General features: G+C 39.9%; 1 protein-coding gene across 1 annotated transcript in view; it reads right to left on the bottom strand.

The window, feature by feature from the left end:
• The window catches only part of ABRAXAS2 (abraxas 2, BRISC complex subunit), a 29,302-nt gene extending 15,987 nt beyond the window's left edge, over nucleotides 1-13,315 (bottom strand). Inside the window, exons 1-4 of the mRNA XM_034776725.1 lie at nucleotides 13,211-13,315; nucleotides 10,710-10,800; nucleotides 7,513-7,549; nucleotides 970-1,036 (exon numbers count right to left, since the gene is read on the bottom strand). Coding sequence (XP_034632616.1) covers nucleotides 970-1,036; nucleotides 7,513-7,549; nucleotides 10,710-10,800; nucleotides 13,211-13,282 — 267 coding nt within the window. The 5' untranslated portion in view covers nucleotides 13,283-13,315. The remainder of the gene's footprint in view (nucleotides 1-969; nucleotides 1,037-7,512; nucleotides 7,550-10,709; nucleotides 10,801-13,210) is intronic.
• Between the last annotated feature and the right edge of the window lie 3,513 nt (nucleotides 13,316-16,828).

Below are 16,828 nucleotides of genomic sequence, written 5' to 3' on the forward strand. Positions count from 1 at the left end.
TACCTATCCATTTGGGGGGGGGGGGGAGGGAGAGGGGTCGGCTTATAAATGAATGGGCTAATGAACGAGTATATACGGCAATTGATTATCCTTGCTCTAAGAATTGCTTATCCCCAATTTGAAGCTCAGTTCTGTTCTTTAGGATATCATATCGGTTAAAAACTTCTGAAACAAGTATTTGCTAATTGTTAAGATACAGCACTAGCAAGTTTTAAATGTGTGTGGAAAATGAACCATTGGTAAGAGATTAATACTCCTCTCTATTGGTTAACTGTAGAAACTTAAAACATTTTTAATGTAGTACTGAATGTGCTAAGAGCAAAGTACAGTTGAATAAGGATACAATAGTTTAATAATAGCTACTTTGTGAGGCAATATTGTTTCAGTTTTAAAATATTTCAGATGGTGGAAATATATGAATTCCAAGACTGTTTGTCAGACCGTTGTAATAAATCTATAACTATTTTTAAATAAGAGTATCTGAACATTTTCACAGTAACTGCTCTGGGATTAAATGAGCATTTCACATAAACTCCCATTTCTGTTGGCCTAAATTGCACAGTGCAGTCATTATTATGCAAGTCTAACTCAGCCATTGGCTGGTGACGGTAGGTTAATACTAGTTATTCATTTCTGGGGACCTGAACTTAAATCTAAGGTTTCATGTGAACGTGAATTTGGTCCTTCTGTTTTTGCCCCTACTTAAAATTAGCAGACTCATAAAATTGACAAAATAATTGGCATGATTGATAGCCTCTGCACAGGATAAGCTTAATCCTGGTATTGCCAAAGATTATGCGAATCAAGATAAATGGGCAGATTTGAAAAAGAAAGCACCTGTTCTAGGCAGTACGTTCAGCTACTCATTTGCATGAGCCCCAGTTTCCTTTTTTCCTGTATGTAGGCCCTATATGCTATACAAGGGGGAAGAAATAAAACAGAACTGTATAAGAATATAGTGAAACTTACTTTTCTTCGATCTTTAAGAATTCTGTCCAAACTCTCTTCATTAACTTTGCCTGCATAGTCATAAAAGCTTAAACCGAAAAGGAAAAAAAATGTAGGTACAGTTTACACACTATTCACCTTCGTAAACATACAGTACTTCAATTAATCTTTAGATACTACCTCATAATTTAGCCACAGAATACTAAATCACTACAGCAGCTTTACATTTATCCAATGCAGCAATTTAGCAACGTGGTGCCGAGACCACTAACGGTGAAAAAACAACATGCCTTGTTTTAACTACTGGTTTAAAAAAAATCTTCAGTGTTGTTGCACCCAACAGCTAGGTGGCAACCCCTTCTACAAGGAGTATGTAGCTGAATTGCATAAGTTTCCTCTGACTAGCTCTTGAAAAGCCCTATGTTTGGATGTCTGGGTTCTCCACCTGCTAAATGGGAAGGAGAGAAAGAACAGCAATTTTACATTTCAATTAAAAAATATGGAAACACTTTTTCAGGCTGCAGTCCTGCAATCAGATCTACATGGGTGGACCCTTATACCTGTGAAGTTCCACTGAAGTCCACAGTTATCCATGCAAGTGTAAGGGTGTGCCCACGTAGCTCCATTTGCACGATTGGGGCCAAAATAACAAAACATGAATTCAAATGGTTTACACATTTCAAAACATGAGGTAAACATTTGAAAATAGATTCCTCCTTCACTTACCTGCCAGGTCTTTAGTCTCTTTCAAGAGCTGATATCACTAACTCCTAAAGCAGTGCAGGAAAACACTGTGATTTAGAGGTCTATGATCTCAACTCTTGTCAGGGAAAAACAAAATCCTGTACTCAGTACTTGGCTGGTAAATAAAGGTGGAACAATATTTTGTTTTAAGATGCAATTCATTTTGAATTTTAAGACTAATATTCCATTACAAATGTGGAATCCTGAATAATGTAATTGCATAATCCTTTCAGTTCACCTTTAAAATGTTTAAGCTTTCTTTCATGTAAAGTGCCATCTAACCCCATAAGTCTGTTTTCTATAGTTCAGGGAATCATTCCCTGTTTTCTATAATTTACAGAATCATCACTCTTACATACAAGGATGATGATACCCAGCAATTATTGTAAAAAAATTGAGCAACTTCATTTGCAAACTGTTTTGATACAGGAAAATGGCCTTCTTAGAACCCTTATTTTTGGCTCAATTCCCAACACTTGGGAAGTGCACTGCAACCAAACCCACCCTATTCAATAGCAGCAAGGCCGCAGCTGTTCTTTTCCAAGAGCACAGGGTGGGTCAGCTGAAACCTTCCTTATGACTGACTACATTTAAGTCAAGAAGCTTTGGTAGTGTGCCAAAAATGTTTTTGTACGTGACGGTTAAAGGAAGAGCAACACATACTGAGCACCGCTACTGATGAGTAGTATATGCACTTTGAACATCAGAGAGGCCATATTGAGTCTGACCAATGGTTGTTCTAGCTCAGTATCCTGTCTTCTGACAGTGGCTGGTGCCAGATGCTTCCCAGGAAATGAACAGAACCAGGCAATTTGTTCAGTGAGCCATCCTGTTGTCCAGTCCCAGCTTCTGGCCATCAGAAATTTAGGGACAGCCAGAGAATGGGATAGCGTCCCTGACCATCCTGGCTAATAACCATTGAGGAACCTATCCTCCATAAACTTATCTAATTCTCTTCTGAATCCAATTATACTTTTGACCTTTACAACATCCCCTGGCAACGAGTTCCACAAGTTAACGATGCACTGTGTGAGGCAGTACTTCCTTTTGTTTCTTTTAAATCTCCTATCTATTAATTTCGTTGGGTGACCCCTATTCACTTTCTCCACAGCATTCATGATTTTATAGACCTCTATCATATCCTGCCTTAGCCAGCTCTTTTCTAAAATGAAAAGTCCCAGTCTTCTTAATCTCCCTTCATATGGAAGTTGTTAGAATTGAAAAAAGTACAGAGAAATGCAACAAAGGTATATTTTCTAATATACCTTTCTTGAGATGGGGCAACCAGAACTGAAGATTGGCTATTCAAAGTGTATGTGTACTATGGATTCATATAGTGGCAGGATATTTTCTGTCTTATCTACTTCTTTCCTAATAGTTCCTAACATTTTAGGTTTTTTGACTGCCGCTGCACATTGAGTGGATGTTTTCAGAGAACCACCCATGACTCTAAGAATATTTTCTTGAGTGTTAACTGGTAATTTAGACCCATAATTTTGTATGTATAGTTGGGATTATGTTTTCCAACATGCATTATTTTGCATTTATCAACATTTAATTTCATCTGCCATTTTGTTGCCTGGGCACCCAGTTTTCTGAGATCCCTCTGTAACTCTCCGCAGTCAGGTTTGGACTTAACTACCTTGAGTAATTTTATATTGTCTGCAAGCTTTGCCTTCTCACTGTTTACCCCCTTTTTCCAGATCATTTATGAGTATGCTGAACAGCATTAGTTCCAGTACAGATCCTTAGGGGACCTCACTCTTTACCTCCCTCCACTGTGAAAACTGACAATTTATTCCTGCCATTTGTTGCCTGTCTTAACCAGTTACTGATCCATGAGAGGACCTTCCCTCTTACATCATGACTGCCTACTTTACTTAAGAGCCTTTGGGGGACCTTGTCAAAGACTTTGAATCTAAGTAGACTATATCAACTGGATCACCATTGTCTACATGCTTGTTGACCCTCTCAAAGAATTCTAATAGATTGGTGGGGCATGATTTCCTTTTACAAAAGTGGTGTTTACTCTTCCCCAACATATCATATTCATCTATGTGTTGGATAATTCTGTTCTTTACTATAGTTTCAAACAATTTGCCTGGTACTGAAGTTAGGCATAATGTAATTGCCAGGATTTCTTATGGAACATTTTTTTTAAAATTGGCGTTATATTGCTATCTGTCAGTCATCTGGTACAGAGGCTTAAGCACTAAGTAACATACTACAGTCAGTAGTTCTAAAATTTCATATTTGAGTTCTCTTGGGTGAACATCATCTGCTGCTGGTGACTTATTACTGTTTAATTTATCAATTTGTTCCAAAACCTCCTCTAACATCTCAATCTGGGACAGTTCCTCAGATTTGTCAACTAAAAAGAATGCCTCAGACGTGGGAATCTCCCTCTCATCCTCTGTAGAGGAGACTGATGCAACGAAGTCATTTAGCTTCTCCACAACAGCCTTCTCTGAATACTCCTTTAGCACCTCGATTGTTCACTGGCCCCACTGAATGTTTGGCAAGCTTCCTGCTTCTGACGTACTTAAAGTTTTGCTGTTAGTTATTGTGCCTTTTGCTAGTTGCTCTTCAAATTCTTTTTTGGCCTGGCTATTTATACTTTTACATTTGATTTGCCAGAGTTTATGTTCCTTTGTTTGCTGAGTAGGTTTTGACTTCCAATTTTTAAAGAACGTCTTTTTGCCTACCCACCTCTTTTACTCCACTGTTTAGCCATGATGGCATTTTTGTGGTCCTCTTACCCCCTTTTTTTTTTTTTTTTTTAATTTGGGGTATACATATAGTTTGAGACTCTATTATGGTGTTTTTCAAAAGTTTCCATGCAGCTTGCAGGTATTTCACTCTTACGACTATTCCTTTTAATTTCTGTTTAACTAGTCTCCTCATATTTGTGTAGTTCCCCTTTTTCAAGTTAAATGCTACCATGGTGGGTTTCATTGGTATTTTCCCTGCACAAGTACATTCAATTTAATTACATTATGGTCGCTATCATTGAATGTTTCAGCCATATTCACATCTTGGACCAGATCCTGTGTGCTACTCAGGGTGAATAAAAATCAATGATTTTAAAATAAATAAAAATTGATTTTTTTTTTAATTTAAATTGGATTTTTTTGATAAAATGCTTTTTGAGGGAAAAACGATCTAAAGATAAAGATACATTATAGCTCAAAGATATCATCATGGAATAGGGATTATAAATTCTAATTCTATAGTATGAGACAATATATTCATGTAATGTTTAAGAAAAGTTTTGTAAATGAGTTCCAATAGTTCATGGATTAAGGACCCAATCTTATGGGGTTCCAGGGGCTTCTGTATAGATTATTTAGGTTAATCTTTCTATCTACCCTATGGGACTCAGTGCTCAGTCTAGAAGATACCATCAGAGATGCTTTGCAGTTCTCAAACTGTGGATTTGTGTCTCCAGAGATAACATGCTTGTTAACTGCAAAAATGTTTTTAAATAAATACTATAGAGAGGTGAAAAATAGTTAAATAAAACAATTTAAAATGTCTGTCTGGTGATGTTCTCCTTCTAATACAACATGGGAAGAAAATCCTCCAAATATTAATGGTTACCCTGTTGAATTGAAGATAGTTCACCTCCCAGTGACTTCATAAATATCTGCTTCAATTACCTTTGGTAAATGAAATAACCAGTCATTTTCTGATATAGCTGTAAAACTAACCTGAAAAGTTTTCAAAATAAATCACTTAAAAAATGTATAGTGTGTACCTTCTAAAAAAGAAACCTACATCTATCTCTGAGTTGTGAAGAATATGTACTGAGGTTATAACAACCAACAAGAATGCACTTTTACGTAGAAATCCAGGATTAAACCGAGTCTTCCTGACTGGTGGTTTAAATCATGATTTAAATCACTAAATCCACCTTGGTGCTACTTAGGATTAAATCAAGAACTGCCTCTCCTCTTGTAGGTTCCAGAAGTAGCTCCTCCATGAAATAGTCATTAATGGGGTCTAGAAATGTTATCTTTGCATCCCATTCTGAGGTGACATGCTCCCAGTCAATATGGAGACAGTTGAAATCCCCCCATTATTATTAGGTTTTCTGTTTTCATAGCCTCTCTAATCTCCCTGAGCATTTCACAATCATCACCCGGTAATGTGGTCCGCAGCATGTTCCTACTTCTATACTCTTATTATTCAACCATGGAATTTCTATCCAGAGAGATTCTATTATACAGTCATTTAACGTTTTTACTATATTTGGGTCTATACTTTATTTCACATATAATGCCACTCCCTCACCAAAGCAATCCACTCTGTCATTCCGATATATTTTGTACCATGATATACCAGGTCCCATTGATTATCATCATTCCTACCAAGTTTCTGTGATGCCTATTATAGCAATGGCCTTATTTAATACCAGGCACTCAAATTCATCCATCTATTTAGACTTCTTGCATTTGTATACAAGCACTTATTAAATTGGTCAATATTTAGCTGTCTACCATCATGTGATGCAACTGAATGGGACTCTTCATCTGACTGTTCCTCTTCAGTTCTTACCTGTACTTCATCAACTTCTATTCTCTCTTCACTACTAGGATATAGAGTACCACGTTTAATAAATCCTCCAGTAAAGATGTGTCTGTACTTAAGACTCTCTTGGAGCTCAAAAGCAACTGAATATTTTTGTAAAGAAGTCACACTGAAATATACAGGCCTCTGGTCCCTCTCTCACTCAACTATTAGTTGATTGCTAATTGGGAAGAGGATAGTAAGAACATGATTTCAGCTTTGATATATACTGCATAAAGCAGCAGGGACCAATGCATGGTCATCCAAAAAAGACCAGCCAGATACTGAGACATAACCTGAGATATGGAGAATCTTGCACATAAGTCACAGGGATGAGACTAATCCCTTCTGTAATTATCAGATAGCAAATCAGACTGCAGCATCTCTTTCTTAATAGAATAAATGTCAATCATGACACTTGAGGCCCATTCCTTAGTAAATCTGTGGAAATCTCCAAATAAAAACAAATGTGTGGAGCATAACCAGGGATTATTTCTAAAAATGCAACTTCTAAACACATACTATAGATAGTAATTTAGAAGGCATCTTTGCTTAGTAACTGCAGTCTATATGGAAAAATTAGATTTAACACAGCTTGAATCTTCTAAATGAAGATATATAGAGCTAGATTCCCTTTTACATTCTGGCAGTGCAGAGGGGCCAGACAGCAGCTTGATCTAGCCAGCTGAAAATTCCTCTGGCATGGGAGAATAATTGGCTGATGCAAAGTCATCATTCTTGGCTCCTACACTACCCCTGGCCCTGGTATAGGGGTCATCTGGGGTGAGGGTGACCAGAGTGTGCTGCACATGTATTCCCCAGGTCCCTTTGGGACAAACTGGCATAGGTTAAAGCAATCACAATGATTCTCCAACCTATACTAGGGTGCAGCTCCACCTCAACTATCAGGGAGCCATGACTGGATCCTTCACTGCCACCACTTTCTAATACATCAAGTGAAAATTCAACACAGGAAAGAATCTGACCATGGTATCTACAAATACTTTGCTGCTATGTGCTTTTTAAACTAATATTCTACATTAAAATGGTGTTAGTACAGCTTTCAAAGGATGTTTTGAGTGTCACAATGGGTGCCATTTACCTGTATTACTGTAATACAACCACAAAGAGCAGTTGCAAATGTTACTATGTACATTTGAAACACGAATGTATTTCAATGAGCTACTATCATTATGCGCCGGATTCACCCAACAGTGGAATCAGTACAGTCAAACAACAGAAATAGCTTACCTAAAGAGTTTTGAACAAGGCTCGTGGTCATGGATTTCTGTAATAAAAAAAAAGAAAGTGTCTGTCCCAGCAGCTCAAAACCCAGGGAAAACTGTGGTTGTGTATCTTGCACAATTTCTTCTAAATCTCCAATAATGAACAATATCATAGACAATATACTGCTGTCAGTCTGTGGGGAACCTCTGACAACAAATTGCCCCCTATAGGGTGAGAGAGTAGTCTTCCTGCTAAGAATGCATTAAAATGAGCATAATGAACCTAGGGAACATGTAAGTGAACCTAGTAATCACATTTTAAAATATTCTTCTATGGGTGTTAAGTATCTAACATATTGCTGAGTTTTCATATTCATTTGCTTTTAGTTGCAACTTCCTATAGTAGTCTGCTTACGGTTGTTCAGTAATGGTACAGTGACAAATAGAAAAATATGTAGGAAGCAAACATAACAGTTAGATGTGACAAATTAACCAAATTGGAGGAAGGGAAATACAGATTAATGACCTAAAAGAGAAGAGGGTAAGCACCACTCTAGCATGACTACTTTCCTGTCACTTTAGCCAATGTGATTACAACTAAACAAAGTCACTGCATTATTTTTTCTTTGGTTTTGAGAATTAGTAACAAATATTACCTAAGATTCACATTTAAGCAGCAAAGGTTATAAAAGATCTGTGCTGTGGGGCAAGTAAGGGAAAATAATCAAAGAGACCATAAAGTTTATCCATCTTTTCAACGTGAATCAAAGTTTGTTTGTTTCTGTGCTTTAGGTACTTGTACCAAGTATCCTTCCAGTTATGACTTTTTAATCAGCTACTGTTTATCATTTATTTATTTTTCTCTACCAATCCTTTCCGGTGCTTTTGTCTTAAGTACTCTTAAATCCCCTATTCTTTCCCTAGATTCAGCAGCATTTATACAGAAATAATATTCTGAGCTCTGCCAAAGCGAGCATTTAGCAGTAACTTTGCTTGGTACCTTCCTCCCTGAAGAGTAACTCATCACTTGCTGTTCTGAAAGCCACAGAGTTTGCTCACAACTTCAGCAATTTCAGCTCAATCAATCAAACCACAATCTCCAAGAACAGACTTTACACATTAACTTCTCACCATATTCAGACACTGCCAAAATAAGTCTTTGCACATCAATGTATGTTTGTGCTTCCAGAGATTTCAACTTGTTTTTGGCTATAAGGATGCAGCTGTGAAAGTTACATTTTTATTCAATTGCAAACCAAAGATGAACTTAATGCCAGCTCCAGATTTACAGCCTGACATTCTTGAGTCTCATGAAAATGATTTGCTAAACAAAGCCAGTAAATAATATAATACCAGCATACAATGTAATTACCTCAAACAGCAGTACACATGCTAGAATTATTGGGAATATACACCTTGTTTTTTTCCCAGCTACATTGTTATATCTAGACCAGATCTAGGGCTTTCTTTAAAAAACTGAAACCGTGTGGTCTACTGGATAGAATTTAAGAGGAAACCAGGAATTCTTAAATTCTAGTTGTGGTTCTGTACAGTGAATAGTTGTATATCTTTGGGATATCACTAAACTCTATGGTAAACTGAGACAATTGATAAACGAGAATGATAAAAATATTGCACAGTAGTGTTACGAGGCTTAATTTCTGTACACTACTTTCAGGTCTTAATACCAAGTTTTAAGTGAATGATTTCTTCAACAGGAATTCACAAATCCTATATTTTGAACTATTATAATATTCAAAAGAGCTTTTGATGGGGCTAATTCCCAATTTTTTTCTAAAATATAAATTACCTTGTTTGTGAATAACATACTGTAGAAGTGTGTCTACTGACAGAAAAAAAGCAACCCATAATGCCACAACTATTGTTGAGTGCAGCTAGTGCTGAAACGGAAGTTATATATTAAGTGTATTGATATGCTCTATTGTCATCGATGACTCAGATCAGTAACTGAATTTATATAATGCAAATTTAAATTTGTCAAAGCAAATATATATTGAGAACAAAATCAACAATTTTCCACTACCATACTTCCCCACCTTTCACACACAAAATAATCGGTCATTGTTCATGGTATCATGTATATCAGTTTAAACATGGACAAAAATGTATGCCCTGTCTTGCAATCAACTCTATCTTAGCCAATCCCTTACACCTGCACAGAACCCCGCTAAAGTCAATGGGGGTCTGCTGGCACATAGATCTGATCGCAGGATAAAGGATTTAGGCTTTAAACACACCTGACATCTTAAAACTGATAGAAATATTTTAATGCATTTTTATTTTGATTTATACATGCATCCATTAAAAAGGAGCACCTCCTTGACAATTCTTAAATATATTGCTATCAAACTGACTACTCCTATTACTGCCCTTCAACCATTAATCAATATATCTACAACAGCCAGCAAAACCCAGCAGCAAAAAACAGATCTTTAAAATCTCCATTAGAATCATCTCATTTTGTCACAGCAAGCAAAAAAACCCACTAGTCTATTTTCATTGTCTAGAGAAATGCAAAATAGTAAACAGTTAATTAGTTGTTTAAAATACAATTTTATTAGTAACATGGGTAAGGATTTTAAACTTACATGATTATGAATTTGACCATACCCCTGTAACTACATTTTATTTAAAAAACAAACAATAAAAAACCTGAGAGATAGGATGGCCTCAGTATTGATGGCTGATTTTTCATCTATTTACCAAGAAAGAAAAATATTTTGGTGTCCCATAAAAGAAACCCGAAGTTAATTAAGACAGATACAAGGAGCAAAACATCAAATTTGAAGCGTGTAGGTGGAATCATTTTCAACATTAGGGCCTAAATCGTTTCATGTTACAAAATTCAAGCTATTTGTGGAATTTACTGACCGGTTAAGATGAGTTACATTTACTCTACAGAAAGGCACATTAAAAATGTATCCAGCAAAAGGACTGTTCCCTTTCCTCATGCTTCAGCCATATATATATATATATACACACACAGTAGTAAAGAAGAATTCTGGATAACACTTCTTGGGAGATTGTAAAATCTTGCCTTACCCTTACAGAAGAATTAGCAAAAATACCTATTTTAAAAAGGAAAAAACTTTTTAAAAGTTCTCTCCTTTAAACAGGAAAAAAAAAAATCCTTATTTATTAAAAAAAAGTGAACTAACTAGGCACCTCTTCCAGAATTTCTCAAAGCTTAGTACAACTTACCGATTACTTGCAGAAATTCAGTGTTGCTGATTTGTGAATCACTGATGCTAAATGTCTCCTCTTGTCTTACCTCTCCCAGTAGAAATCCTTCCTACAATTAAAAAAAAAAGATGCAGACTAAAAACAGAAAGAAAACACTAGTATAATTTATTCACAAGCACATTTAATAAAAGAATTAAATGTAAGACTGTTTGAAATTAACATGTTGACTTAAGCAACTACAAATGCAATCTATCAGTAAATTCTGCATTGCCTGATTCCAAGTTTCACTTAAGGCCCCTTTATGCAAATCTGGCAGTGTAAAGACGTGCTAAATGAGGCAGAAATTGCTTTTGAAGAATACCATATTTTCAATTATAAAACTTGTGAAACGGCTCTATATGCATTCTGTTAACCGCCCCGGTACAGGGGCCATGTTATGCGCTTAATATGGAAATAGAGGTAGTGCAGCCAGAGAGGACACTGCATCACAGCTATTCTCTCCTTCCAAGGCCCACAGGAAACAGAGTGTAAATTATAGAAGCCCTGAGGTTACTCTACTTACACCTGACAATGGGGCTGGGCAATCCCATAAAAAGGAAAACAGTGGTGAATTTAGTAGGAAGTAGGTTTCAAAGAAACAAGAGGAGTACTTCTTCACACAACACATAGTCAACCTGTGGAACCTGTTGCCATGTGATGCTGTGAAGACCAAAAGTATAAATGGGTTCAAAAAATAATTAGATAAGTTCATGGAGAATATATCCATTAGCCAAGATGGTCGCGGACATAACCACATGCTCCAGGTGTCCCTAGATCACCAAATGTCAGAAGCCAGGACTAGCCACAGGGGGTGCATCACTCTTAATTGCCGTGTTCTGTTCACTCCCGGCCACTGTTGGAAGACAGGATACTGGGGTAGGTGGACAATTGGTCATACTGAGTTAGATCATTCTTTTGTAATTAAAGCCATCTTTCCCTCTCTGTTCCTATTCCAAGCACAGGAGTGGGATAACTGATAATGAAGCGCTATCAATATAAGTAATGAAACAATAGGTTGCCATTTGTTTCTTTACGTTCAGATAAGTAGAGCAAATTTACACTACCTACCACTGGTCTAAAAGCTAATGTCAACAAAGCCTTAAAATGCAAATACATATTGTTGCAATCTGGACTCTAGGGAATATTTTTAATGACCAGTGCTAGCACACTGTGTAGGATAAAGAGGTTTAATCCAGATCCGTATGTTTCCCCACTTTTTACTGTACATCCACCCCAACTTTCAAGTACATGGCATACTGATACAACGCCCTGATCCAACAACAGTCACACAAATGCTTGACTTTATTAGAAAGTACTCACGGAACCAAAGTTAATGACATACATGTTTGCAGAATTCGGGCCTACATCAGACTGTTAGTCAAACCACACTCTTTAAAATTAAAAATCTACTTTCAAGGGTGAAAGACCTTTGCAGACATTATAAAATCCCTATAATAAATTCCAGTAGTATGATACATTAAATGTAGCTTTTTTGTTTACTTTGTGAAACACAGTCAATAGAAATGTTGATAATTCAACTGACAAACTCTCTTTAAATTTCTGCTTCTTGATTACATACATTTTACAATGAAACTAGAGTGATAACTTGTATTAGGTCAACAAGTAAGTTACAATACTCAAGGGATGGTCAAAGTAGGCAGTTTATTTAAGTGAATTGTGATCCAATGTCTATTGTATGCCAATATGATTTTATACAAGGAAGAGAAACTATGCACATTGAAGAGAATATTGTAAAAATAGTCTCTTATTAAAAAGCCTACTTTGTTCTTATAAGAGTCATGAACTCAAGATATTAGGCAGCTTTTGGAAGCTAGCTTTTGGTTTAGACACCCATAAATGGCCTTCTGCGACTATGGCACCATACTATCCACCTAGTTAATTTCAGCAGGGACATGTGGGGCAGGCAAGAGAAGATGGAGAACGGGATCCATTTCCTGAAAGTATTCAGACCAGAGTTTAAACGAGAACTGGAACAACAAGAGAAATAAACATCCCTAGAGGCAGGACTGATGCACGACTGATGTCAGCAATGCACTGACATGCAAAGGCCTAGACTGGATTGCAACAACACATACCACTTTTAATGCCTACTGCCCTGTGTAGGACCACCCGAGCTTCCCCCTTTTCCCTGTACTCCTTCTGACTGATTCGTTAGACCAGTTGCGGGGGGGAAAACATAAGAGACTCACTTCCCCAAGCCCCTCACAGCACGTCCCCCCCCCGCCAACTCTGCCCCTCCACTTCCCTTTCCCCTCACCCCACCACCCCCGGCTCCGGGCTCCCCCCTCAGCCTGCCCCCGCGCAGAGGTGAGGCGCAGGCGGGCGGGGCCGGGGGCGCTAGGCCCAGGGCAAGCAGGCAGGGGGTTCCCCGAAGCCCCCCAGCGCCTGTGGTGGTGAGGAGCCCGTCGCCCTCCCAGCAGCCCCCCAGCGGGGAGCTGAGCGCAGCCCCGGACACCTACGTGATCCGCGCTGCTGTTGGCGCTGTAGTAACAGACGGAACTGAACGTGTAGCCCGAAATGGAAGCCGCCATGATGGAGACCACCGCCGCTGCCGCTCCCACAAACCACCGCGCCGCCCCCTCCCACTACCGCCCCACCGTCCCGGCTTCCGGGAGCGCCGCGGGGATGCCTGGGAAATGTAGTTCCCAGCTGCCAGGCTCAATGCGCGGGCGCCTGGGAGGGGTAGGAGCTGCTGCCCCAGACGGAACCCATGCGCCCTAGCACAGTGCTGGCGGGGCGCTGGCACCCTTATCTGGGCCGTGCCTATCAATACCTCTCGCTATGCACTACTAGTAACGATTGTCATTGTCTGCAGGGTATCACCAGGCAATGCCCTAGCAGCGTCGGCGCGCACGGTGCTGTACGGAGCACGGGGACAGGTCGCCAGGCAGTGCTCTAGCAGTGTCAGTATCAGGGCTGGCTCTAACTTTTTTGCTGCCCCAAGCAAAAAAAAAAAAAAAAACCGCCCCACAGTAACAACCCCCCACAGTGACACCCTGCCGAACCAAGCCCCCCCCAGCGCTGCCCCGCCCAACCAAAAGCAACCTCCCCCGTGCTGCCCCGCCAAACCAAAACCACCCCCCCGAGAGCCGCCCCGCCGAACCAAAAACAACAACAAAAAAATACCCCCGAGCGCCACCCTGCCGAAACAAACAAACAAAACCCGAGCGCCGCCCCTTACAAGGTGCCGCCCCAAGCATGTGCTTGGTCGGCTGGTGCCTGGAGGCAGCCCTGGTCAGTGTGCACGGCGCTGTACTGAGCACGGAGACAGGTCGCCAGCAATACCCTAGCAGTGTGGGCATGCGCTGCGCTGTATGGAGCACAGAGACAGGTCACCAGTGCCCTACCAGTGTCGGCGCACACGGTGCTGTAAGGAGCACGGGGACAGGTTGCCAGGCAATGCCCCGCGCTGTATGGAGCACAGGAATAGTTGCCAGGCAATGCCCTTAGCAATGTGGGCATGCACAGTGCTGTACAGAATATTGGAATGGCACCAAGCAATGCTCTAGCAGCCTAAGCAGCATCAGAGTACACAGTGCTGTACAGACCAAGGGAAGGTCACCAGGCATTGCCCTAGTAGTGTCAGCACTGTTTGTCCAAGTAGTGTCTGTGCACACAACACTGTATAGACATGAGGCCAGGTCACCAGGCATTGCCCTAGCAGAATCGGTGTACCTGGTGCTGTATAGAGCACAGGGATAGACCCACTCCATGTGCCTTGACCTGACTGTGGTGTCGTTAGATTGTCGTCAGATAACCCATGGACATGTAGACCCCTCTGCCCATGCTGTCTCTGGGCCTCAGACTTAAATATCACAGGTGACTAGACCTCAGTGGGGTAGGGACTGTGCCATTTTATGTTTGCATGGCACCCAGTACAGTGGGGGTCCACATCAGGTTCTCTGGCCACTAGTGTAATAAACATATTTAATAATAATAAAACAGATTTAGTCATTTTAAAATCGCAAAGGTTTCTATTTATGTTTTCATGAATACATAGTACTGAAGGTTTGGTTTTGGAGGCATGGATGAACAATAGTATAAGAAACCAAATTCTATTTCCAGTTACACCTCACGCCAATCCCACCGAAGTTAATGGAGTTACACTAATAGCAAAATCTTCCCCACTGATGGCAACAGCTATTTCCTGTGACAGGTTTCCCACAAAATAATGTACAGGTGACAGTATGATTTTAAGGGTGCAGCTCAGTAACATGTCCATGCAGGGAGATGTGATTTCATCTATAGTTTCATACAAAGTTCAATAAAACTTGTAAATGAGAAGTAAAAATCACAATATGTATCTCAGTAGAGGTGATTTCACATGCAAATACTACTTTTTCTTTTTCATACTTACGTCTTTCAGTCTTTTTTATTAACCAAATAGAATTAAATTAAGGATTCTTAATGTAACATTAAATGTAAGAGATTAAAGCCTGGAAACTGCAAGATAATCCATGTGGGCAGACCCTTATTCATTTGTATCATCCTATTGAAGTCAATGGAGTTCTGCTTGTGCACAGCCTGCCTGGATCAGCTTGCAGGACTGGGGCCCAAGTTAGTATAACAACAACAAAAATGAAGAGGCCAAATTCAGCGGGAGTTGTGCATTCATATGCCAAAGCTAAATTAGTAGGTCTAGGATTCCTACAGCCTCATTCCTCATTCCTGTTTTTGCTGTAAAAAATATACTTTCAGGCTCCAATCTTGCAGAATTGAGGCCTAATATAGTACAGTAGAACCTCAGAGTTACAAACTGACCTGTCAACCACACACCCAATTTGGAACCCGAAGTACACAATAAGGCAGCAGCAGAGACCAAAAAAAAAAAAAAAAAAAAAAAAAAAGAGCAAATACAGTACAGTACTGTGTAAAATGAAAACTACTAAAAATAAATAAATGGAGCGCAACATTTTTAAACAGCATAGTAAAGTTTCAAAGTTGTATTAAGTCAATGTTCAGCTGTAAACTTTTGGAAGAACAACCATAACGTTTTGTTCAGAGTTACAAACATTTCAGAGTTGCGAACAACCTGCATTCCTGAGGTGTTTGTAACTCTGAGGTTCTACTCAGTGGTGGCTTCAGGCACCAGCGCTCCAAGCGCGTGCCTGAGGCGGCAAGCCGCAGGGGACGCCCTGCCGGTCCCTGTGAGGGAGGCAGTCAGGCAGCCTTCGCCGGCTTGCCTGCCGGAGGTCCACCAGTCCCACGGATTCGGCGGCAATTCGGCTGCGGGTATGCCGAAGCTGCGGGACCGGTGGACCTCCCGCAGGCATGCCGCCAAAAGCAGCCTGCCTGCCATGCTTGGGCGGCAAAAAAGCTAGAAAGCAACAGAGAGTCCTGTGGCACCTTTAAGACTAACAGATGTATTGGAGCATAAGCTTTCGTGGGTGAATACCCATGACATACATCCGACGAAGTGGGCATTCACTCACGAAAGCTTATGCTCCAATACATCTGTTAGTCTTAAAGGTGCCACAGGACTCTCTGCTGCTTTTTACAGATCCAGACTAACACGGCTACCCCTCTGATACTTGACAAAAAAACTAGAGCCGCCCCTGTTTCTACAGTAACATTTATAGGACCAATCCTGCAAACTACCAAATGTCGGTCAGACGACCATGAATAGTCCATGGAAACCAGTGAGCTTCTCAAAACTGTAAACACTTATTGACACCCTTGAAACTACACAAGATAGTAAGCAGCACCCTTGATAATGTTTGCAGAATGGAGCTTGATATTGTTAAAACTGTTCAAGAACTGTGCAAAAAGGCTGAGTGAAGGCTGTTGTAGGCATAACTTTTCACTTTCCGGACATTTTTGTGTTTGACTTCTCTGTCTAAATATTGATTTGCTGTATGTTTTTACATTTAATGGACCTGTAGAATCTGATTCCCAAAACCATGTAATTCCTTGTGTTAGAAATCAAAAAGGCTGTGGCCTTCATCTTGCAAACCATTCCATGTGGGGGAACCCCTGTGATGATCAGATTGAGGTTCTGTGTGGGGTTCTGTGTGGGTCCTCCAGCACAGATGATCTGGTAGTTTCAGGGTTTATCACTTTAATGCGGTGTCCAGCTA

Source organism: Trachemys scripta, chromosome 7 (genome assembly GCF_013100865.1).
Source record: "Trachemys scripta elegans isolate TJP31775 chromosome 7, CAS_Tse_1.0, whole genome shotgun sequence".
Lineage (NCBI taxonomy): Eukaryota > Metazoa > Chordata > Testudines > Emydidae > Trachemys > Trachemys scripta.